Source organism: Ammospiza caudacuta, chromosome 1 (genome assembly GCF_027887145.1).
Source record: "Ammospiza caudacuta isolate bAmmCau1 chromosome 1, bAmmCau1.pri, whole genome shotgun sequence".
In the NCBI taxonomy this organism is placed as follows: Eukaryota; Metazoa; Chordata; class Aves; order Passeriformes; family Passerellidae; genus Ammospiza; species Ammospiza caudacuta.
Genome location: NC_080593.1, coordinates 45,200,636 through 45,226,802, shown reverse-complemented (window position 1 = coordinate 45,226,802; position 26,167 = coordinate 45,200,636). Strand labels below are relative to the sequence as shown.

General features: G+C 39.0%; 1 protein-coding gene across 4 annotated transcripts in view; it reads right to left on the bottom strand.

The window, feature by feature from the left end:
- MYRIP (myosin VIIA and Rab interacting protein) overlaps nt 1-26,167 on the bottom strand; it is a 204,886-nt gene that overhangs the window by 97,277 nt on the left and 81,442 nt on the right. For all 4 annotated transcript variants that reach the window (XM_058804823.1, XM_058804796.1, XM_058804815.1 and 1 more), the window contains exon 3: nt 15,449-15,670. In XM_058804823.1, coding sequence (XP_058660806.1) covers nt 15,449-15,670 — 222 coding nt within the window. The remainder of the gene's footprint in view (nt 1-15,448; nt 15,671-26,167) is intronic.

Below are 26,167 nucleotides of genomic sequence, written 5' to 3'. Positions count from 1 at the left end.
AAATTTTAAGCCTATTTCAATCTAGCATTGCAGTCAAGAGTCTGTAGAAATAAACTAAAGTTAAAAAAACAATAAAAATCTGCAAATTTGTCATCCCAAACCCACCAAACTAAAAGGTCAACTTACATCCCAAATAGATCCAGCTACATTAAGGTATGTAGCTGCAAAGCAGTACTACACAAAGAGCTAAAAGCAGTACCAATCACAGTCTGCAGTCCTGTAAGGCTCATAGTCCCAGGTTTAAGATTTTTAAAGAATATTTTTCATTCCCACTCATACTATTCTGTGGCACACGGAAAGTTGTGGTTCGTTTGGGAGTGCAAGATGAATATGTGGATATTGAACAGAGCAGGGATAGCTCAAAGTTGCTGTCTGCCCCTGAGAGCACTAAGATCTACTCCCTTCAAGAGATCGGTGAGTAATGTGCATTTTTTAAAACACTGTTCTGCTGAACAGAAGCGTATAGGGGAAGTAATTTTGAGACAGCAAAGGGATTTTAAGAGTTTTTGTCAGGGAAACATTATGTCTTAATTCCCTGCTGAAAAATAAACTTTCAATAGAGAATGGCAGAAAAACCATGTGGCAAGAGGAAATTCGCCTTACGTAACAAAAGGCTTCAGTGATTCAGTGAAATAGGAAGTCTGAACAGCTTGCTCTGTTCTGTCATTATGCTATATTATGGAGAGAAATAATTTTTAAATTAGATTAAATTAAAATTAATCAAGATACTTATAAAATTTTCAGAATATTAACATCAACCCCCTGGATGTATTTCTTAATCTTAGCAGCAATATGAAAGATACCTCCTGTGAAGTATCACTCTAGTGGAGCTCTGCTTCAAATATTTAATTCATTTTAACTTCAATTATGGAAACACAAACAGTATTGACATAATAACATCAAGTAAATTTCACAGATGATGTTAGTGAATATTTATTTATAGTTCATATTTATTTATATAAGCTAAATCAGGACCATATGATCCCACTAGATATATGCACACTGACTGTGAAAGGCAAGGTTGATTTCAGGGTGATTTTTCCTCCCTCTGACAGCACCACTGTGGATTTTTAAATATCCTAAATTAACATTTCTCATGTCCTTCTTGTAATGAGGCCAAAGAGGTTGTAAATACACAGAAAAGCTATTTAGACATGGTACTTTTACATACAACTAAATCCTTGGCATCAAAGGAAACAAAGAACCTCAAATGACATCTTGCAGAGGCTTTGTGTAAACCACAAAAGGCCCTAATTTGTGATCTTTCACTGTAAACTTATGAAAACAGCAGTAACTGGAGGAAAATAATAAAAAAAATGATTCTTTTGGAAAAGTAGAAAGCTAGGTAACTCACCTCACAGGAGCTTATTATCTCTTGGAAAAAAAAAAATTCTATTGCAAATCCAGACTAAGTTAGCAACTTGATTAAAAAAAAAAAAAAAAAAAGTGAGATGGTACAGCTCCCTGTCATAAAAAAAAGCAAAGCTCATTTAAATCTTGATGTCAGCTTGAATTAATTTATTTCAGACCTGGAGCAATATCCCCTGATGCTGCAGGTTTTTTAATTATTAGGCATAAAAGCAGCAGTCTAATAAATCCCAACAGTGACGATAATGGTAGAAGCATTTTACTTTCTGCAGGCTCTCCAAGGCTGTAAATGCTGCATTTATTCTGAGGGCAGTGTTCAGATTGAGATGAATCTATAGAAGCATCTGGAGACAATTATTCAGCTAGAATTAAAAGCAGAACAGACCTGTGAGATCTGTGCCTGAAAGGAGCGAGCCTTTGTGCTCTGGAACCAGCACTGTGCCAGTGCAGGAGCTCTGAAGATTTGTTATGTGGGTTTTGGTACCAAGAAACATTTTACCTCCTCTAGGAAGGGGGTGCACTAGTGAGAGCAAGTCATTTTAAATGAGGAAAAAAGATGGTTTTCTGTTTGTCTTACATATATGTCAAATAGGGAAAAGAGCCAAACAACCAATATGTTGCTGTTCTGACAGAATTAGAAGAAGTCACATCACAGAGAAGCAATTAAGATACTTAGCACCTGGTTCCCCACCCCAGATCTCTTTAGAGTTGCCAGAATCTTTGCTACCAAAGGCAAAAGACATTTTTAGCACAAGAAAGCTATCACAAAAGCATGGTAAGGCAGTTATGCTTTCTGGCTTGCCTCAATAGAAACTGCCCACTTACTAAGGAAAATCTGGCTAACACACATTTAAAAGCATTCTCTGGTTAAGCTAATTCTTTCCCCTCACATAGTGTCTGAGTTCTTTGTCTTTTTTCTTGAAAAATGTAAATAACACAATTTGGGAGGTTCTATCAATAATGCTTAAATAACAACCTCCTCAATACACAAAGCACATCTGCAGAATGATCCAGGTCTTACTAATGGAGGACAAGAATCGTGTTTGTTACATGCTGGTTTTCTCTTATACATGTTACAGCAATGGAAGTTAGTTGAAATACACAGGATGAAACATGTAGGATATAAGTTACCTCACTCTATATCTACAAGCCCTGCTAAAAGGAAATTAATTCCCTTACAGAATCTAAATTCTCACTTTTATTAAGCTGTCATTCCTGGCCTGGCTCCCAGGTGCATCGTTGTAATGTTCATCTGCTGGTCTTCCCAGAAAGAACAGGAGTTTCCTTTTGTATAAGATATATCCATATCTGATTTCATGAAAAAGATTTGCTATGATTTAAGAAATCCCATCACAATGGACCAGTCTACTCATGAAAAATCTCAATATAGAACAATTTTTAGATTTTATTGTATCAGCTGTCCAATTTCAACCAAATCAAGAGCCTGAAACAGTCTGTTAATCAGAATGTATGATAATGTCTATGTGATAACCAGAAGAAGCATAGTATTTAGATTTTTGCTTCACTATTTAAAAAATTATTAAACCCATGAAATCTAGCAGCTAAAGACAGCTACTACGGAGGAGGTGTTTCCCTTCGCTAGATGCAAGGCTTTATTTTTATGTTTTGGTTTTTTTCTGATCAAGATTTCCCATCTGCTGTGTTCTCCACTAAGGAATTTTCCAGTGAGCTCTCCTCAGATCACTTGACAATCATTTGGACAGGAAAGGTTGCTTTTCCCACAGGTCTCTCTCAGGTTAAACTGCACTGCCTTGAGCATTGAAAAACACACCACTGCAGCATGAACCAACTTTTAAAAGTCTACAGGTGTGGGATTTTTTTAATCTGAAGACAGAAACCCCAGCTCTGTTTCCCTACCATTCCAGTGTTTTCCCATGTTACAGCAACCAGGGCAGCAAAATCTGAACCACCTTGATGCTTTTTTGAACACGGGCCTACCTTGTGTGTAAAACAAAGTAACATGCTCTACTGCCCTGGAAAGCCTTTCTGCAGACTCTGGCTAAAGTCAGGCACAGAACAACACACAGACACACAATAAGGACAATAGATAAAAGTAGACTGGAGATACTCTCCTTCTGATAGAAGAGATGAGGCTCTGGACTGATCCTTACAGAGGATGCAGAAGAAGAAAAGTTTTAAAATGTCTGACCTAGTTAAGTGGATCGTGTATATGTTGTTCCTCATTCAAGACACAGTAAGTTTACCAGAGCCTGGAGCCTTCCAAAACCCTAATTTCCCATATGGAGCCTGTCACATCCACGGTTTTTATTTAAACTCCAGGCTCCAGGTTTGTATGACAGCAAGTTTAAAAAAAAAAAAAAAAAAAAAAAAAAATATATATATATATATATATAGAGTTGACATGAGCTTTATCAAGGTAGGGATTGCATTTCTCTCATAATGGAGCAAAATAGGGAAAGCCAGAGTGACCTACTCAACACCAGATGGTGAGCACCTTCTGAGCAGGAAGCAGAATCCACACCCACCTTCTACTTCCTCACCTGAATTCTGTCACCTACAGAGTAATAAAAATACTTCCTCCCTTCCTGTACTATAAAAAGTACTATAAAAAACTCTAAAAGTCCTCATATATATCTATGATATAAGATATATAGAGAGATGGAAGAAACACTCTTTTCCTCCATAGCAGAATCTATGTATTAATTTTCTACCTTTAAATATACATCAAAGTTACATTAAAGTTCTTCTGCCCTTTATAAACCATTCAAAGACATTTGAAATGCACAGAATGCATCAGCAACCATCCAGGAAAACGGAAGTGTCCAAATAATTTTGAAAGCCACAATGATGCCTTCATAACCTAAATGAAAATTGTGCAAATATCAGACAGCTCATGAGATTCAACACAATTCAGAAGTCATTGCCTGGTTTTAACAATGAGAAGACATACATTCACTTTTTATTTTACAAAGTAATTCTGACAACATTTTTCAGCTTAAGCAATGCTGCAGTGGCAACTTTTCAATGTACGCTTTAATAACTGGCGTGGTACATGTGAACTGAGTGAAGCAGAATCTTTGTGTGATAGGAGCTAACAAAGCCCATGAAAAGGCTAAACCCCACTGTTTTGTAAAATAAGAGAGCTCAGAAGCAGTGCTGATCTGTATTTACATTCTGGTAGCACCCATCAGCTGTTCTGTGCCTTAAACTTGAGCAGAACTTAGAGGAGGTGCTTTCCCAAGAAATTCTACACTTAAATTACCATCATCATCTATTATATTTCACTAAAAAGGACCTGGGACATGTAAAGTGTAACACAGCTGCCTTTAGACAGAGATCATCAGAAGGAAAGCTGACCTTCAGAATTTCGAGGCAGTAATTTTCTCACATGATGCTCTAATATCAGTAACTGGTGCATCTGAGCAATGGCAGCTGTGGGAAGGACACTGCCAAAATTGTAGCAAACCTTCCAGAGATGACATATACGCTCATTTAGCACAATGCTCTGTATCCCTTTGAAAGTCAGCAGATTTAGATAAAGCCTGCAAGGCTGAAGTCCTGGCTGTCTGAGATCAAAGAGGGTTTCTGTTCCAGAACTCCTTCCTCAATGCTTTTCACATCCAGAATACTCTAGATGCTGTTATTGTAGCTAGTCCATGCTGATCACCTGAGAAGCTTACTTGGCATCCACTAATCCTATCAAAAGTGAGCTGTCACAAAAAAAAAAATATGGTATCACAAAAGTGGTATTGCTACAGAAAACTCAATGTGCATTGTTTTGAATTTACCTCTGCATTTTTCTCAGGCTCTCACTTGCTGCCTTTGCAAGCCCTCCAGAACCTGCTGTGAATCACTAGCCCTGTTTCACCGTGGACCTCTCTTATCATCAGAGAGGAGCTTGCTGCAGCCCCAGTCACTACAGCCCTGGCAGCTAGCACAGAACCCTGACCTCAGGAAGAATAAACAGTGTAATTTTTCCAGCTGGCCGTCCCAATGTTTTTTCCCTTAAGTCTATTAATGCAACATATTGTAAAGTTATAGCCAGCTACCTATAAAGCTGGAAGTCTGCGTTTGTAAATTATATTAAGCACTGGAATGTGGTAGCTTACGGAGTGTGTGTGAGGCAGGTATCCATCAAACCATTTGCAAAGTACATACTGGAAGTGCTGTTCAGGTTCCTGAACATTACCCTCTAGTGTTACTAATCCTTTATGCAGATATGAGCTGTTTAATTGCCAGTTGGGAATTACAATGACACGTTACATGACTAATTTTTCAAACTACAATTGTACTATTTTCCCCACCCTCCTCCTTTTTCCTGTCAATCTTCTTTCACTCTCCTCTGTTGCTGTTTCTCTTGCCAGAACCACCTTCTTTGGTAGCAACTCCAACACTTTAAAAGTAGAAAATACTGCATTAAAATGTACTGCACGGAATGGACTCAGTAAAGTATGCTTTCACACGTCTCAAAAACCAACCCTCTCTACTCAAACCCTATGTAAGATTGCTTTGAAAGCTGGTGTCTGTCAAGAATATTCAACCTCTAATTATAACTTCCACAATGAGAAGAATAACCACTGTTGCCACACTATGTGACTAACAAAGACACGAGTTAAGTATGTTTTCTGTGTGAGTGGTCTATACTCACAGGAGTTTCAGGGAGCAATGTTGGTACAGACATGTTCCAAAACATTAGCTTTAAATTCCCCTACATCTAACTGCCCTGGGATCCTAGATGCAAAACACAAGAAGGTATTTTGTGATAGGCCACAATGCCAAAGACTGAAAGGCACCAGTTGTAATGTGAGGTTTTTTAGAACATGTAAGAGAACTACTTCCCCCCCCCCCATAAATGAATGGCTCAGAATTTCTGAAGCACAGGAGGCAGGGTCATTCCAGATGTAGCTCACAGTGGAGCTGCATTCACACTTCTCAGTACAGCACTCTTCAATATTTTCCCCTCGGGACAATCTCCAAAAGCATGTCTGATCAAAGGTATGCTCTGTCATTACAAACAGGCCTGGCTACTGGTGACTTTGCAGGACTGGGACAAGTCATCATAATGTTTTTCTGGCTGCTAACAGATATTAATTCACTTTTTATCTTGCCAGAGTTTGGAAGTGATTTTGACAGTTGCAACTACCTGAGATACAGAGAGCTCAAGAAAACCCCCAGGTTATGAAGTCCTGCAAATACATCAGAGACAAGATTACAACTGTGATTCCTGATGCAATTTCTACCATTCTTTATATGTGTTTCCTCTATTTCACAAGCATTTATTCAAGTTTCCATACTCCAGGCACTATTCTACAAGCCCCTACATTGGTATCCAGGAAAAAACATTAACACAAAGCAAATCTGTCATCAACAAATTGAGAACAATGTGAACCATGACATCTCCATTACGCTATAATTCTCACATAGAACCTCAGAGTGTGTAGGATCATGGGAAACAGTATTTCCTAATAAGATGAACAAATTTTCATTCAATATTAATTATCTCTTGGGGCCTTAATAAGAAGAGAAGGAAGGTTCTTTCAGTCTGAGGCCTGGAGAAGCACCCCACAAATCTTCACATCAATGGAGAGAAACAGAGATGAAACAAAAATGAACCAGTATGGGCACTGACTCCCACACATAGCACAGAGACATCACTTGCCAAATTACAACAGCAAACTTTAGAGCTATTGCATTTCAAATCAAAAAGATCAGGACAAGCAGTATTATAGATCCAGCAGCTGTACCCATCTCATGACCTTAAAAAGATTCCTTCCCAAGGCTAAAGTGTTCATTCAGGAAAGCAGGAAGGCTCTGGCCACTCCATCACAGAACAGCCCTTGAAAAAAGTGACTAACAAAACTCCTTCAAAAGACTGTCAGCAACTCCCTGTTGGCTTCTAACCTCTAGAGACAAAAATCAAGCTGTAAAGCCACACCATGCTGATTCCCAGAAAGGTACATAAGTTTCAAGTATTTTGGTGAGGGATGTGGGGGTATGAGGAGAATGGAAGACATATGTGTTATGATTATTTTTATGTTGGCTCTCATTATTTTCCAGTTACTGTGAAGAATTTTCATTTTTATTATAGCACCTTTCTGATGAAAACAACTTATCAAAGTAAATCCCAAGTGCACTAAAAATCCAATACTAATCTGAAAACAAGAGCTTTCTTTTGCTATGATCAAACATCAAACTCTTTCCAAAGAGTTCACAACTTCTGAAAACAAAAGGGTTCTGGTTTTAGGCAATTTTTGTTTAGGAACGATGTCAAAATTCAATCTTCATTTTTTGAAGCTGTTTCTGCAAAAATAAATTTTAAAAAAGGATAAAACAACTTGAAACGAATGGGGGTGGAAACTCAAAGACGGCTTTAGGACAGAGATGGCTTTTCCATTATGTTAACATGATCCTGCTTGTGAAAACAAGATAAATGAAAGAGATGGCTGTTAGCTCCTGGGCTAAAATGGACAAGATGTTTACATGGACAGTTCTAGCAAAAGATGCAGGTGGGGAGTAAAAGAGGAAAATGCATGAAACATAGTTCCAGAATACCTAACAGATAACCATTTCCATTTATTTCATGATCCCCAAATCTAGGGTCATACTTTGAAAGCTGAGAGTGGAAGATATAAGAAGAGTAATTAACTCTCCAACCAGATTCATGCACAGCCTATCTGAAAGAAGACTTCACAAAAACCTCAATGCAGAAAAGATATGCTACTACAAAAAAAGTACAAGAAACCCAAACACTTAATTCAGCACACAAGTCTGTAAAACCTCGTCTTTGTCAGACACAATTGCTTTTTCCACCTTCCTTTTCTCAAGCTGCAGAAGCAGGATAGAACATGTGAATGTAGGATCTCATAGATTCTTATTGGAGACACTTAAGCAGTGCTTCAGCATCTGTTTCATGTGAAAGGTGGGCCTGAACAATAAGAACATAGAGTAACTTATTTATTGATGTGGTCAATCTTTTTTAAGATGACAAATTAAATTCTCACTTCTTTGGCAACACAAGAACATTTTAGGATAGTAATAATGCAAACTGCACTAGCTAGAGGAAAGACACATTTATTACTGCCATTCATTGCCAGTAGCTGCAAGTCCAGAGGTTTTCCAATTTTCTCACCAAGAAAAAAACCCATTTGCTAACCATGGCCAACTGGTAAATCGTGGTGGTTGCACAAATGCAACAGAAGAAAGCATGGAGACTCACCAAATGCTGAAACAAACATACATCAAACCAGGTAGCAATCTTTCATTAGTGATAATAAAAAAATGTTCAGTGCTATGCCTGTGTGAAATGGCACTCTGCTCTGCTTAGAGCTACCTCCAGAGTGTAAGCCACACCATGGCTTCCTGCTTTATTACATACATTTTATGATGAACAGCACAGGAAGTTCCAGTTGCAGAACTGTAACAAGGGAAGTGCTTCCATGAGCTGTGCTTGATACTTTATATTTTCCATCTCAGCTACTGTAAGGCATGATATTCCCAAATGACATTAAGTGCCCATACTTAAAGAATCTTGTGCAATTTTAATTAGCTTTTAATTTGTCACCCTCACTGAGACTCTTTCAGCTCTTGCAAAACTGAAAGGCTAAGTAAGTCCAACCTATAATTTGTAGGCTGCTTACTATGTGGAAGAACTGTGTTATATCCTTTCAATATCCAGCTCCTCCCAGGTTAGCAGTCCCAATATTTTTGCACACTATTTATGTAATATTTATTACTACTAGGGAAAATGTTTAATAGCCTTTCTTACCATGACTTGCTGAAGATAGGTGAAGCCAAACACAGGCAAGCATTTATATATTAACACTGAACGTACAGCCATGATATTCTGCCCTCATTCATTCCTCAGAAGAATCCAAGCATTACCTTTCTGTGCAACTGAAATCCAAAAAGGTTTAGGCATGCTGACTGCAGCAAAACTCCTCCAATAACAGTACATTAATAATACTTAGCACTTTACAACCAGAGCATTTAACTTTCTAACCACTAACCTCCAAGAGCTCAGGGTCATCAAATCCATTCTGCACAGGGGGAAACCTGACACATGGAAGTTTCCCCAAGGTCACTTGACAGCTAAAACTGGGATCCAGAGTTTCTAAAACACTGATTAGTCCTCCATGCACTCAGACACATGTTCACTTCCAAGGCTACTTAAAGCTAGAAAAGATTGCCTAATCAGCCCTTGTATTTAGCTGTTTTAATAGACCTCTCTTTCCTACTTTCCTCTTCAATTCCATCTTTAGATACTTTTCTTAAAGCTAAGTGCAGCATTGCAGTCTGCTGTATGTTATGCAAGTTCAGCTTTATTCTGTCTAGCAGAAACTAAATTCTTCACAGTGCATACTTCAAAATAATTAAGACAGATCAGTATAGCAAAAAACCCAGCAGAGATGAACCTGTCAAAGCAACCAGTTTGCACATTTCTCTCTCTCCTCCTCCAGTTAGGGAACAACTGAATAAACCAAAGACTGTTCTTGGCCTCTGTGCAAAATCAAAGCTCTTGTCCTTGCTCTTCATAGGCACAATGAGAAAAAGGATGTGGTGTCTATGATCCACTGTGATGCTAAAGCATGATAAGGACAAGGAGGTCAAGCAACAGGATACAAAACAGAGAGACAATAGCAAGACAAGGAGGAAGAAAAAATTTGAATAGAGCAACATGCATTTTTGGAAGGAATTGCATCAATTTCTACAAGTATATACAGCTGAGAAGAATAATTTTCACCGCAATTTACTTAAAATTAGTAAATCCCTTAAGTATAATATGAATAGGATCATTCAGAGAACTTTCAAAAAGGCAAAACAAGACCTCTATATGGGTCAAATGAAGACAACATGCCCATGGTAGAACTAAGAACTTTCTCTTGTGTGCTATGCCACAGAGCAAGTGAATGTTCCTATACAATTCTATCATCTCAGAAGCAGAAACACATTTCCTGGCATTGACTTGACAATGTCACAGCTTCCAAGTTCTGTAGAAGTTCTCACTAATGTCAGACAGGGACCTCAAAGAACAGAAATAGCAACTGTCACAAAACTATATACAAAACTCCAAGCTGTGGCTGAGGCAGACTACCTAAAATACATTTTGGCTTCCTTTTACCAGATGGCTGAGCCTGCTTCAAAGCAAAACAAAATTGCTAAGCAGCATTATATCTTCATCAGTTTTCCACAACTAAGTCCTGAAACTGTTTTTGTTACAGTCAAAAGCACTGGCAAACAAATACAAAGTTCAGTTATTAACTAGAAGTATTACTTTTCCTCGAGTACCATATCAAGGTTTTCTCAAATTTTGTGCTTTTTTTCTTCTTGTCCCTGAAGAGACTGTAAAGAGTTTTACACTAAAACTTGCATCAGCTAAGCAGAAAATATGTACCTTTTGTCAGGCTAACTTCAACTTTATCATGTTTCCACAAATACATGCTTTGTTCTGCTGACATTAAAACACATTACATTGTTTTATAGAGCCCTCCAAAAAACCCCTATGAAATATAAAGGTTTTATTTAGGACTGTTCCTGAGGCTGGCAAAGCTCCTTTTTATTTGAAGAGCGTTCTGCCTGCCAAGTGAGTCTAGACTTTTATTTTCTGTTGCAATTTTCAATTTATCAGAAGCATTGCTCCATTTTCATTTTAGTGTTAATCCCAATTCATGCCAGTTGCAGAAAAATGTACGGAGTACTGCAGGTAGACTAGACCTTATTGCATTTTCTCAAATCTCACTCTAATGTGCATCAAAAACCTTAATGCATATCTAAGTAGCCTAACTAATTATCAAATTCCAGAAAGACAATTACATTTTCTACTGATGCAAATTGTTACAGTCTGGTTATATTCAACAAGGCACCCCAAAAAACTCAAAATAAAATGTAAGGAACATTCAACAATAACTCTTCATTGAAGAGCTGATGAAGGTAATTGCCATACCCTTGCTTTCTTCTATTTAAAAGCAGCAGTTATATTGGGTGTACAAAACTCAAAGTTTATTTTTTAAAAAAGAGTAGTTCTCTTAAAACATTCAAATAAATCTGTGCTGCAAGTAAGTAGTGTGATAACTTTTGAGACTCAGTTTGAGCCACCTAAAACACTACTTTGACTGCAGAAAGTCTGAGTATGTGCAGCATGACTGTGCTTTTCAGTAGTTAATGACATAAAGGAGAAAAGGACCAGTGTCTGGGTCTCTGTATCTTAGTAACTCTTACTAGCAAAGGACCACCACCAACAAAGCAGCTCTTACAAAGCAGAACAATGACTTCCTGCAGACCCTCTCACTATGGCGTGGATCATGAAAGCAAAGCAGGAGTCCACTAAGTGATGAATTCTTACCACCTGAGCAAGACGTTTGAGAACAAGTGAGAAAATCACAGGACAGATGGATATGAATGCATGAAAGGATTAGGTGCCCATGCTCCCACTCACAACAGAGACAGAAATCTTTTGACATACAGATGGTGAGACCAGAAGAAGTGAACCAAGAATGCAGGGGAATTCATGCATGATAGTCATGAAAGGCTGAGCTGGACAGCCAGATGTTTGTACACCTTATTTTGGATTGGACTCGATATACTCATACTAATCAGTCCAGGAGTAAAAAATCATTAGTTTAAAAAACCTGCAAAAATATGCATTTTAATGGATTATTTTAAAAAGAATATTTTTTTAAAAAGAATATTTTTATTACTACAAGAGTTGAAATAGAAAGCAGAATACCACAAGCAGGGTGTTCTGGTATATGGCTCCTTGGAAAACAGAAGAGTGGTCTCAGACACATATAAAGCATGTCTTATTTCTACTAAATGAGCAAAGAACCTTTGTGTCTGGCATCAAAAGCATTAATCCACTGGGCAAAGAAACTGTGCCTGGAATCAGCTTAGGCAGGAGGACTTAAAAAGTACTGATCTCAGCAAGCTGCCTAAATGCATTGTCTGACAGATGTCTAACAAGGAGACATTGTACAAGGCTTCACAAGAATTGGAACTGAACTAGACAGAAATCAAAAACTCGAAATTAGTGTTATGCAATTTGATCAAAGAGTACTTACAGACTAAAAAGATACACATGAGAGGCGAAGCCCCTGAGAACATTAATAATAGTATTCAGAGAAAAACCTAAATCAAAAAGCATTTGCAGAATGTGTGCTAAATCTGGGAAACTGGGAAATTTAAGTAAGGTTCTCCTGTTCTTCACAAGATTAATTCAGAAATTGCTGTAAAGACATTTTTGAGCCTGAGATTCCATACCAAGCCCACTTTCTAACTTTTAAAAGCTGTATAGCAACAGAAGATGTGCTTTAAAGGAATTCAAACACCAAAGTTTTCACTGGCTTATTGATGAGTTTTCTGCTTTTGGAAGAAGCAGAGACTAACTTTTTTGACTGATTTTCTACAAATGTTCTATGTTTCAAATGGTGACCTGAATTTTTGCTCTCTGCTCAATGCTAATGTAGATGTCTGCCTTGGAAGATGAAGATCAACAGAACAGGTATCTCCACTGGGGTAAAGCCTTGAAAGACTAATTCACCATGACAGCTTTTCCTGAGTGTAGAACATGGTCTTCAGATATTTCTACCGCACTAGAGCTCATTTTCTATTGTGCAGTAAGATAAGTGGGCAAATAACAGCTAAAGAACCACCTCCACTACCTGTGCTGCCTTATCAAACCTAAAAATAAAAGACACAAGCAGAGGAGCTGGGGAGAGGCAGGAGAACAGAGTCCACCTGAGGGATAAGTCACTGAGAAGATGAGAGGAACTCAAAAATACTGTTGTGCTTTACCCAGGAAGAAATGCTGACCGAGAGTTAAACCCCAAAATGTTATACCACCCAGGCCCCCCCCACCATAAGCACAAAAAAAAGCCCCCACCAAATCAAAATACACCAGCAACCTCTGAGGAATACTAGCCCCCCTCTACCTACAGGGATTTGTAAGTAGCACAGTCCAATAAACCAGAACATAACATGATTAGCAACAGTGTTAGTTAATTTATTCACTGAAAAATAACTCAAGCTGTGTCTCAAGTCTCATAAATAAAGAAAATGTTTATAACTGAGTTACAGGCAAAGCCGTGACTTCAAGGGTCAGAAATAGCATTTTTATAATATAGCTACAGATTTTTCTTCTGAAATTAAATTCTTCTTAGACATTTTATGTGGAGTCAGCAAAAGATATTTTAAGTGCAGTTCATCAGCATCCACAAACCTGGCTGCTGTGCTTCTGCCCATATGGGCGAACGCAGGATAAACGGAATAAAGAGGCGCAACATGAAAGGCAGAAACAAGCACTGGCTCTCTGAGTTGCTGGAAAAGATCCTCCTGTCATTCATCTGTCTCCTCACCAGGGAAAAGGGGGTTTCTGTAGGTTTTCCAGGGTAAAAAGCAGAGAAGGATCAGGTGCCGCAAAGAGCACAGCCACCTTTGCTTTCAAAGACTGACATTTGGAAATTGGCATTGTCTGGGATCTCTGTGATTTTAAGGACTTGTGTCAAGGGCAGAAACTTAATTCACAGATCTTGTAGGAAAGCTTATGGCATCCTGGCCTGTATCAGGAATAGTGTGGCCAGCAGGAACAGGGAGGTCATTCTTCCCCTGTACTCAGCACTGGTGAGGCCACACCTTGAGTGCTGTGTCTGGTTCTGGGCCCCTCAGTTTAGGAGGGACGTTGAGATGCTTGAGCGAGTTCAAAGGAGGCAACGAGGCTGTGAGGGGCTGGGAACACAAACCCTGTGAGGAACGACTGAGGGAGCTGGGGACGTTTAGCCTGGAGAAAAGGAGACTCAGAGGTGACTTTATCACTCTCTGCAATGCCCTGAAAGGTGGCTATAGTCAGGTGGGGGTTGGTCTCTTTCTCCAGGCAGTAGCTGACAGAACGAGAGGACACAGCCTTAAGCCGTACCAAGGGAAATATAGGTTGGATATTAGGAAAAAGTTTTTTACAGAAAGAGTGATGAAGTACTGGAATGGTCTGCCCAGGGAGGTGGTGGAGACATCATCCCTGGATGTGTTTAAAAAAAGACTGAATGTAGCACTCTGTGCCATGGTTTAATTGAGTTGTTAGGGCGTGGGCTGGACTCAATGATCTTGAAGGTCTCTTCCAACCTAATGATTCCACAATTTCAAGTGGGTGTTAATGGGAAAAAAAGAGGGAATAGTATGGCTTTGGTGAGCACAGGAGTATCATAAAGCATTGCAAAGGGACTTGTCTCTTGTCCTCATCCTGTGTTCTCCACTAAACAGAAAGATAAAGAATAAACAGCCATTCTTGTCACATATGCTCAACAGCTTTAGTGACCAGTGGTAAAAATTAAACCATAAGGAACTGAGTTACTTCATTCACTCTTCTTGTCTGAGTTAAAGGATTTTGGTCAGTAATATGTCACCACAACTACAGCTGCTTTTGGAACTTGGAGACAAGGACTATAACAGTTACATTCAAGGAATGATTTCTCTGCTGCTGTTAAGTGTTTGGCTTTGTTTTTCTGGTGCTATCTTTAAATGTTGGGGCTCTGCTAACCTCAGAGGGGTGAGACAGTAAATCCCTGATACCCTCTGCAAATAGAAGCCTGGCAGCATATTCTTTAGCAGATGTTATAAATTATAACAGGTTGCACCACTATTTTCTTTGGGTACCTGCCAAAGTAAGCTCAAGGCATCCCCACCAATAAGAAAAGCATTTAGAAAGCACTCTAAAACACAGTCACAGCTGGATGATCTATTTACAAATATTCTTCCTTCCATTTCTGACCCATCAAGGGAATTAGCTGCCAAACTGTCCTAACACCATCTGTGCTCAGGTTCCATTAGTAACCCAGGTGTTTCAGGACATCCCAGTCCTGCACAAGCTATGCCCAGTTACTGCTTGCTGATACATCAGTCCAGCTAAACAAGCCCGGAAAATGCAACAGGTAACCAAACACTCTCAGAACAAATTAGCCCCTAGAAAAACCAGGCACATCAGGAATAAATCAACCTCTACATAAACAGGTACTTCATGTCCTATCCCACCAGCGTTAACTACTGACAAATACAAGGAAAAGGTCAGGTCAGGCCCCAGGTGCCTTGCACAAGTTGCTGAACAATAGGCTTTTACCTTGCTTGCTGACAGACACTGCAAATCCAAGCCTTCTCCTTCTTCTGGTAAGTGCTGCAGCTTTTGCAGATGTTGTACTTGCAGTCTTGGCACTGTCGCTTGCTGTTGATCAGAAATGTGAAAGGGGAACAGCAGCGAATGCAGCAGTGCTCATTGAACTTCTGCTGCTTGGAAAGGATGCTGCACTTGTTGCCCTCTTCATCCAACTTCTGCTTCATTTCACTGCAATGAAAAGGAAAAGAACAAAAACATAAAATTTCAATGGAAACTCTTCACCCTCTTTCCACATATTCATGTTTTACTCTTCAAATAACTTCTGCAGATGTGAAATGAATATGAGAAATGCATATTCTAAATTTAGAATTGGAAAACAAAAATTCCTATGTTCCCTTAAGCCCAAAGCCCATGGCCAACCCACTTAAACTCTCTCTCTGAGTCACAAACCAAGACTTAGTTCTTTACTCAGTTCCAGAGAGAGAACCCTAAGGAAAGCCAGGTTGCTGCTTCAGGCACTCCAGCTGTGCCAAGCGCTAGAGACCATGTGAAAAATCAGGGCTACTCTCAGAACCCTTTACAAATCAAAAATCACTTTATGGAAGTAAAAAAGATTGGCACAGTAATAAAAAAATCCTTCTGACCGATAGTTTTGAAAACAAAAAGTTTGCTTTGTTCTGATCCATAGGGTCATATTATTCATAATAGCTCTAATTTGTCAAGCAACATTAATGATATCCTTCATTTCAAAGAGATTTGGGTGCTCTACTAGTTAGGACCAATATTAAGACAACTGCTAACTGTGAAAGTGTTTGTAGGCACTCTGCACAAAGGTTCCTGTATTCCAACAGAAGAGCTCATTTATTTAAAAAACTGACATAAATTGTGCATGCATGGTATTAAGTATATTGCTATCCCCCATTTTATGGTGCTTTTCATATTTACAAATTAGGCAATATATTCCATGACAGGAATAATAAAAAAGCATGCAGAAGGAAGAATTGCGAAGCCAGACAGATCTGCAAACTCATCACACATCTTCTGGCATGTACAACTAGGACATACTCTATGAGAAGAAAAAATAAAAAGCAATGAAAAACAAGTAAAATAAAAGCTTTTAACACAGTGTGCACATACTTACATTCATTCTCTCTATTTATCAGAATTAGTGGTGAGTACCTTACAATTTCCAATTGCTGATAAAAACCACTTATATGACTAGAGTAACACAAAAGTCTAAATAAAATTTAGAGGTTCCACAGAGCAGTCTAAGCTGCAGGAGTATTTATTCATGACATGCTGACTTACTCTTAAATTAATGTTTAAATATCTTGCTAAACGAATAAAAGAATACCCTTATTGCATACTTATTCAGGAAGTTAACCAAGATCATCTATAAACATCATTGTGAGCCAAGCCTGGAATTTTAAAAAGAATCACATTACTAGGCTATGTATCACCTTATTTGCCACTTCTGTCGCAGATTCATAACTCAAAATAAAACCAGCCTGTTTTATGAAAATCTGACAGGTCAATTCTAAACCTCAAATCTAAACGACAAGTAAAGCAGTGATCTAAACCATATAATTTTTGAACTTGCACATACAACCCATTTAAGCGTATTCCCAATATATGCCTTTTAATAAATTTAAAATTTAGAAACAAAGTGTGATGTTGCTGCTCAAACCCTGTGCAAGGGTTTGACTAAATAAGACTAGGTGCTCAAACACATACTTTTTGCAATTTCAAGTAAATAATCCTTATGATTTTTTTTCTGTCCAGATGGCAAAACATGCTTGTTCTGCCACATTTTTACAGAATGTGCAAGATGCAGAAGGTAAGAGATTATCATTTGAGACAGGAAATGTCTGAATTATGCACGTCAAACTGGCTTCCTTGGGTAAACTGACAGAACTATCCCAGAGATTCAATAGGATGGCTAGACTAGTTTCTCCTAATCTCCATTACTCCCTCCATGGTACTACATGGACAATCTTTCTAGTGGAACAAGGGAGGAAGTGAACTGTCTCCACGCTGCTCCTCCATCCACAGCAGGCATGCTGCTCTGCAGCAATGGGATGAGACACAGCACTGTTTCTGCACAGAAGGTCAGGCAGGAACCCCGGCTCCCAGGACAAAAGCTGGTGAAGGTCAATTCTGTATGATTCAAGGAGGATTTCTGGCATGGAAAGGTGTTTGGCAGCCCAAGATGCTGCAATCTCTGCTTCAGGATGGAAACCCCAGGCATCAGATACTGGCCCTCCCATAAAACAAGAACAGCTAAGGAGTCAGGGTCAGAGGGAGTAATGAAAGAAGAGATTTTTGTCCTTATGGAGTTCTGTTATCTCCTGGACTTAGCAATGCTGATGCTTGGTGGTATCAGCCCACATACTCAACATGGTCATGCTCAGTGGCATTTTGAACCCTCATTAGGGCTCTGATGCATGATAGCAAGATAAATCACAGAGGCAAAGCCACCAATTAAAGTGCTACAATAATGCTTACAATATAAACCCAGGCAGTTTTGTTCACAGCAGAGCTAATAAAGCCTGATACCTAGAAAAAGCTGAGCTCACACTGAAATCTTTTCATCAGAATAGGCATTAATTACATCTCTCTCCTCTATCTGGCTGCCAGTATTCATTACAGTGGTAGAACTCAATATCATTAAGGCATCTGCCTCAGTGCTAAATAGGACTAAAATTGGCCAATGGATTAAAAAAGTAAATAGGATAGGGTTGGACAGCCTGTCAGAGGGAGAGCATGACAGAAAAAAACCTCATTTCCAGAGGAAAGCAGGCAGAACAGAAAGCAATGCACGTCTCTCTGACAGCTGTAACAAATTAAGGTTCTCACACACCGCCTTGCCAAAGGCTATTCTATAAGGAGTCAAATGGCAAAAGGGACTGTCAACTGGACTTGTCATTTGAAGCCAAAAGGCTCCTCTCCACACTCTTTCCTTGGAAGCAAAATATGGGTATCATATGAAAGCAAAGTGCTGTGTAACTCTGGTGGGCAATTAAGCCTTCCTAGTTAGACGAAAATTAGCTGAAGTGAAAAGTAGGCACTGATACACTCTGAGCAATATGGAGAAAACGTTACTTGGACTTAACTCCATCTGGGTGATCACCCTGAGTGGGATGATTAATGCAGGCATCAATGCTAACACACTGAGAAAGTTTGTTGCACTGAAATGCAGGAACCTCAAGGCACCCACATTTGAAAAACTCAGGCTTTACTTTCAGGACGTTCAAATCACCTGGTGCAAGAAGATTTTAAGAATGGTCTAAGGAAAGGGCAGCAGCCAGCAACAACTGATTGTGTCACAAAGTGAAACTTGTTTCCAAAAATACAACAGCCACTGGTGCAGGAGCTATTTTTAAGAATATTTTTAGTCTATTTTTAATATTTTTAGTCTATTTTTAAGAATATTTTAAAGCTATTTTTAGTCATTGCAAACAGTGCCCCTTCTTCCCCATGCAACACAGTTTCCCCTAACAAAGCACAGCTGAGGGGAATGAGACAGAAAATAGAGGGAGAATGCCCCTCTCTCTATGAATCTGTATTTGTGTGTGCTTACTTCCCCAGGGAGGGAATGTAATGTATTCACAGATGTATACACAGAAAATATGTGAGCAAATAAAACAAGCAACAAAATACAACTGCACAAAAAACGTGCCTGTTGGGGTAAGCACAGAACAGTGGGAACGACAAATGACAGAATTGATCTGGAAGTCACAACTGATGGGGCTCAGCTATTACGGTTATGTGTAACATAGTAATAAGCACCTGTGGAGAAGAGATTCATTCCTGCTGTGTGAATGAATCGCAGATTGGGTTTCATTTTCTTTCTCAAGCGACTGCATTTCACCACTTGCTTCCAAGTACAAAAGAAGCCAAAAATACTCAATAGATATCCAACTTATCTATCACCAAAACCAATTCTGTCAAAGAACATTTTATGAGTTCCAAGTTCCAAATAAGTTCAAAAATATGCAAGTGAATACTAGATTTTTCTAGAAGCTTTTATCAATGAATTTACACAGTTTGTGTTTTAAAAAAAAGTAATTAATTTCAGTCAATGTTTTGGGTGATAGACTCCTGGCCTGTAATTCCCACAGTCAGATTAGGAACACTTTCCATCACACTGTTTTGGATGCAGGTTCTTCAATTATATTCTGAGGGTGAATAGATGTCTTCCCCTCACCACCTATTATGTTTTTGTGACTTTTTAAAACATACATTAAATAGCTTCCATTGGTATGGTTAATTTATTCCTAGTGTCCGGCAGGTTTAAACACAATTTTTAGATGTTTGCCTGAACAACGCCTTCTCCTCTAATAAATTTCTAAACCTCTGGGTGCAGCAATGCAAAGGAGTCCATAAAACAGGCAATTGTATTACAACAAAAAGCTAAAAATTCCCCTGTTTTTCATATAACAAAGAGAACAGTTCCTGGTGAAAATCTGATAGCTGGTTTGAGCTCCAAGACAGAGTCTGTATAACCAAGTCTGTCTGTCAGGCTCCCCAAAATGGAGCTCAGTGAGACCAGTTATTGGCCCGTACCATCTTACTCTTGTCTCACACCAGTCTCCATTTCAGGAGTTTAAACCTGGGAGTTCAAAGGCAGAGTCCAGATGGACTGGTTCTCATTTGCTCTGTTGCCTTCTTAAGTGATGGATAAGTACAATTTTTCCTGCTGTTTAAACACTTTTTATCTTCCCCAGTAGAGCAGAGGCTAAATCTATTCTAGTTGCCTGTGCAGGCAAAGAGGAAAATGGAAGGACAACATTCCTAGATTCACTTCTCTCCCTCCTGATGAACAGAGACGCAGTGCTTTTACAAGGTACAAAGACAGGTAGAAACTTTCTCCTTTGGTACTACAGATGGGGGTTTCTGTTTCTTCTGTTTCCTATCCTCTTAATTCAAATTACACCTATTTCATAGAATAAGCCACAGTTTATTCATTGGCCTTAGAGCCTTTTTTACTTCAAAGACTAATGAACACACAGCACACACTGCAAAGTGCTTTTCTTAGGAGAACAGTGTTCTGCTCAGCTGGGTAGCTGTTTGTCTCTTTTCCCTGCACTTGTTTGCACTGTCTCACTTCACAGAATAGATTCAGAGCAGTGCATGAAGATCACTAACTCATCTTAAAACTCGTTTCAATCTTAGTTTGAAAACTGCTAAAATGCTGTTTTCCCTCCACAGAAGAGAACACCTTCAGACGCTTTTCTGTTCAGGCATCCTTAATACTTATCTATGCATAACAAGCTATGGAGGCCTTTTGCTTAGCAAAAAATCTGGATTTCTGCATATTCTGGGGAGCAGATGATATCCCTATTTCCAGCCTTCCAGAGAGACCACTTTTACCACTGCACCTCATGTTTTTCCACTCGCACAGTCAATCAGAATTTGGTGTACTGGGCTAGAAGTTTTCTTGGGCTACAAATATCACCTGAAAATAGAGGTTTTACCAGTACCCTCTAATCTACAATGCTGGAGGACAAAGGGATTTTCCTATTAAGTGGCTTAAGTGTTCCCATTTCCACTCTCCTTAAACCTGCCAGATGTGTACCAGATGCCAGAGCTGGGGTAAAGATCTTTTAATCTGTGGAGAACATGACAGACTCTTACTCCTTGATTACCAGTACAATGACTGAAATTTCTCTCCCATTCACACATTTTCAAGTTGACAATCAAGGTCCTAGATTTGATAGCTACAAGTAGTTCCCACCTCAGCCCTTACTTCCTCTCTTCTTCACCCAATCTCCCAAACCCTCAAAAATGCATCAACCAGGTTAGTAAAACGCTGCTACATTTAGGAAAAACACTCAGTGGAAGTTTTATAAGCCTGACTCCTAGGCAGGGATCTGAGAGAAAAAGGCAGAATTGCCAAGGAGAGCTGCTCAGTGTTTAATCCCTTCCATGTTTCTTGTGTCTCAAACTGTGGAATGGTGCAAGTAGGAGTGAAGCTCTATGCTGAAAGAGTCATACACCTTTTCCCTCTGCCGTACAGAGTAAGAACCAATTTCTCCCACTAGGGAGAATTTGCCTCCATCATTATTTACTCTCTCAGGATTCAGTGCTAATTTCATTTTGTTGCCTCTTCTTCTAAAGTAGTTAATTCTTCTCCATCAAGACAGGCATGTAACACAACTTCCAGACAGTACTGAAACACCACCCTTTTGTTTTTTATGTCTTTGCTAAATTTCCCCTAGTGAAACTCTAATTTCTTCTGAAAAAGTGGAGCACAGGATAGTACTATAGCAAATGCCAAGTTAATTCATTATCTTATAATCAAGGCCTTTTTTCCTAAGTTCTTATCAATACTATCACAATTGTGCCTTGTGCTATATTTAACACTTAGCACATGAAATAGTGCTCTACACTTTGCTGGTACTATCAAAAAGCCATGCTTAGCACACGTGCAAGCACACCACTTGCATTTGGGGAGCCTTGGAGGAACACGCATCACTTTAATCTCTTCAGAGGGATATCAGTCCAGCAGCGGTAGCTGACATTTTTCGGGAGGATTAGACAGCAGGGACTGTACCATAAATGGGGGGAAAAGGGGGAGGTGTGATGGAAGTAACAACATCCTAAAGCAAAAAAGCAAAACACAAAATCTTCGGGGGGAGATAGGGAGAGTTGAGTGCTAAGAAACTCATAAATAGTTATGAGTAAGTCACTTGTACAAAAATCAGGAAGATTAATATTTCACAGTCCAATTACTCTCACTGTGGTTGTGTTCTTTTATTTAAAATCTTACCAGCATCTCTTGAGGTTTTTTTCCCCTCTTTAGTTTTTAATTTCTATACAATTAAATTTCTATAATATTAATATGTATTCCTATAAAATCTCACTTTTTATATTTTTCTTTCCTTCTCTCATCAAAGTAGGAGCAAACAGTGATGATACTGCATATATGTTATACTCTGATCTGGGGACAATCTCTTTCTAAAAATAAAGAAATCCATCACAGTGGAAACACTGTTGGTTTTTTGGTTTTTTTATTTTTAAGATTTGCAAACATTTCTTACACTGGGAAAAAAAACTGCCTTGACAGCTTAATATTTCTTACTAGGTGCCATAAAATAAATGTTGTAAAGACTAACCTGCGGAGTTTTGTGCTAATCACAGCTGAACCAATTAAACTGCTGACAGAATCAGAAAAATGCCAACATACTCAACACTTACCCTTGTCAAAAAACACAGCTCAGGCACTGCATTTGCTAGAGAGAAAGAGTCAGCACCAAGATAAATTGTGGTGTACTTGCCCCAGACCAGTACCTAGTTTGTCATACCAGGTTCTATCCTACTCCAATAACAATTTCATGCTGAGGCAAAGCTGTTTCACAAAATGAGTGAGTGCTGCTGTATTACTTTGACACTGTGCTAATGGCTATTAGTTTCCTTTTCTTTTGCAAGCACAAGCACTGTCAGTCAGTGTCTATCATCATGGAACTGAATGACATGTCACAGTAGATAAATTAAATAAATACTATACTGGTATTCTTTTAAATTCCTTCTCACTTCATAAACCCATAAATTGTCAAGGGACATTGCATTTAACCCCATTTTCTTTTGTCATGTTTGATATCACAGGAGCACAGACCGTGCACCACATCTAACTGTTAGGCTTTGAAACCTTCTGTGGGCAAGTGGAGCAGCAAGGGTGAAGCAGGTTTTGAATTACAGAGGAGATATTCTGGGGAGCTCTGGGGACACTGGAATCTCCACATGAAAGCTGAAATGATCTTTTTCAAGACAGCACCATGAGTACGGACTCCTTTGCCCTCCCATTCTTTTACTGCTACATGGGACATGAAAATAAAGCTGGGTTTTGACATACTTTCCCCTCCTCATTCTTCTTTCTCATCTGCTCTCCTACCTCAGTTACAGCTCGGTCTGCAGTAAGGTACAGTAGTCTGAGCTGAAATAATGGGTCAGTATCAGGGACAAGCAATTTTGCTGCAGGTTAAATCCTACAGGACCTTCTGGTTAAATCCTGGGTTTGACTCAGAATGATCAAAAGGTGTGTATCCATACTGGACATCAACTGCAAGTGATAAGCTGGAAAGTTTTCTCCTTTTTCCCCTATTATGTCCATATTTAACCACTAACCACTACAATCTGAGTGATTTTTTAAAATAATTTTGCCAGTATGTTCCACAGCCCTACAATGTGACTACAAAATGGTAAGCTTAAATTATTATTTACAGTAGCATTTTGGGGCACTTTCCTCTTAGATTACAAACATGTAATACTTTATGTTGTACTACCCTATCAAACTTCCTAACAACCTGGCAAAATATCATTAGCTTTACCACCTTTCTTATTTCACTTTCCTGTTTTTTCCTTTTCCACCTTTGACAGTGATTTTTAGTTACACAAATATTGCTACATTTCCCTTTATGTCATTTCCTCTCAACAAGTGCAATTTTGCTCTCCCTGAAGTGTATTTCTCACTGCCTGCTACCTCTCCCTGGAGACCTTTTTTCCTATCAGGTCCTGACTTTCAGTACAGGTTCATTCCTAGAGAATGATAAATACAGACAAGCATTCTTTAAAATAAAGCATTTTTTCAATTCAAAAATCCCAAAAATATTTAGTGAAAATATTTTTTTAAATGTACATACTATTCCATCATAGTTACATGCAATACATTCTTTGCATCACTGGTGGCATCTGTAAGTCTACCTTTCTTGGGAATCCAATTTTAAGCCCATATTAACTTGAAAAACTTCCTTTAATAACAGAAACAGTCCTCCTACATTAAACAATTTTCTCAGTGCTCCTTTCACAGTGCTACCTGGCTTGACCTCATAAAGCACAATTCATAGCCTGGCTAGTGTACAGCAGGAGAGTAACTGAGACATTGGCTCTGAAAACCACTGAAGTATTCACTATGAGTCATTCTTCCCTCTTTCTTGCTGGACTTCTAGCAATGCAGGCATAGAAAGATTTGTTCTAGAATTGCTGTTGTTACTTGACCCTTCCCCACAGATCACACAGCAGAATAAACAAGAGCAGGCAGCAGAGCAAACAGCAGAGCTCGCTGAGGAACTGGGTCTCACAGCCTGGCATGTCAGTGCCAGACGACTGTGAGTGTGTTGTTAGAAAGAACAGCCAAAGATGTTCATCCTGGTCTGTGTACAGACAGGATGAGTGATGCTGCCTACTCAAGGGCCTTGTTGTGGGATGGGAAAATTGGAAAGCCCTGTCCTCCACAGTCCTCCATGGGGAATGAAGTACACAAATCAGCACATATCCTCCCATGCCAACGTCCACTGAGTGTTTCACCACTTTCTGCAACAGCCCCTGGCGCCCCAGTGTGGCACAAGAAGAGAGCAGAAGGCATTGACGAATGCTCTAGGCCTCCCATGGGCTTGTTTCAGGTGAGACACCTGTGAAATCCTAGGATCACACCACAATGTTCCCATTAACTCGGTCTCAGAGTGAATTCCTTGCAACTGTAGCACTCAACATTCCACTTTCAATAAGTCTGCATAACACAGCTCCTAAAGCCCACTTCCCCAGTCCAACTCCTCTTCATACTGCCCATGCTCCTAACACAGAGTTTAGTACACTTCTTTGATATTCCACAGAGACTGCAATTCAAGTAGCTTTAAGACTGCAAGCCCTCCAATTCCAAATAGTCAGTATGTGTCAAAACCAGCAGCTTGATATTTTTACAGATTTAAGCATATAAACAATTATCTTCTCAACTGCAGAAATTATTTGCATATTCCATGTAGGTTTTGTTTGTTTTAAAGACAAAGACTTAGAAGCTTAAAACTACCACTCACCTGTACTGTACACAAGAAAAATATTTTGGCAGACAAAAGAATCTGTTTTCACAGAATATATTTTATATTTAACATGACGTGTTACCCTGGTGTGTTTCATACCAACAATATCGATACCTTCTGAATGCAGTATCATATTGTGTCTTACAAACCAGACAAATGTCTACAAAGGTCCAAGAAATATAGACAGCACCTCCACCTCATTCAAACACAAGTATTTTGGGTAGTCCTTTAAAAAAATATTGGCATTTACTATTCTTATAGTAACACCTGTATTTAACAAAGACATGATCTTCAGTTAGCATTTTTATAACACTTTTGCTATATTACAGTTGATGTTCTTAACTTAATCTGGAAGCTTTTCATTATGGGAATGTTTCTGCAAATTTAAAAATTTACTGGTATTTTAACATATACACTAACAGACAAAGTAAATCCATAAGCAACCACAAGAAACAAACAAAGCCCCCAATAATTCAGAAATTATTTAGAAAATAATCATCTTTATTCTGTAGCTGTGACTAGAAGTGCCACTATTTAGTTTTATTCTGCATATGTGTGTGAGCATGCATACACTTATAGCTAAACTGCATTATTCAATACACCTTGACAGCGAAGATCAGGATTCTCACCCACCTGGTACTCTCCCTACCCCATCCCCATGGAAACATAGTAGTATGGATTGTCCTTGACAAGACAATTTAGCTGGAGAAGAGGAAAGCCAGGTTACCAGATAAAAAACATATTAAGGAACTAGAGATAAATAAAACTCCTCTTGTGCAGATGCTCCTACAGTTCCATGAATGCCAGTAAATCTTCCTTAGCCCTTGATAGCATGCCTCAGCCAGACACAGAAAGCTAAGGTCAGTGATCTGTCCCAGAGGGAAATGAACGAAGGGGAACTTCATAAAGC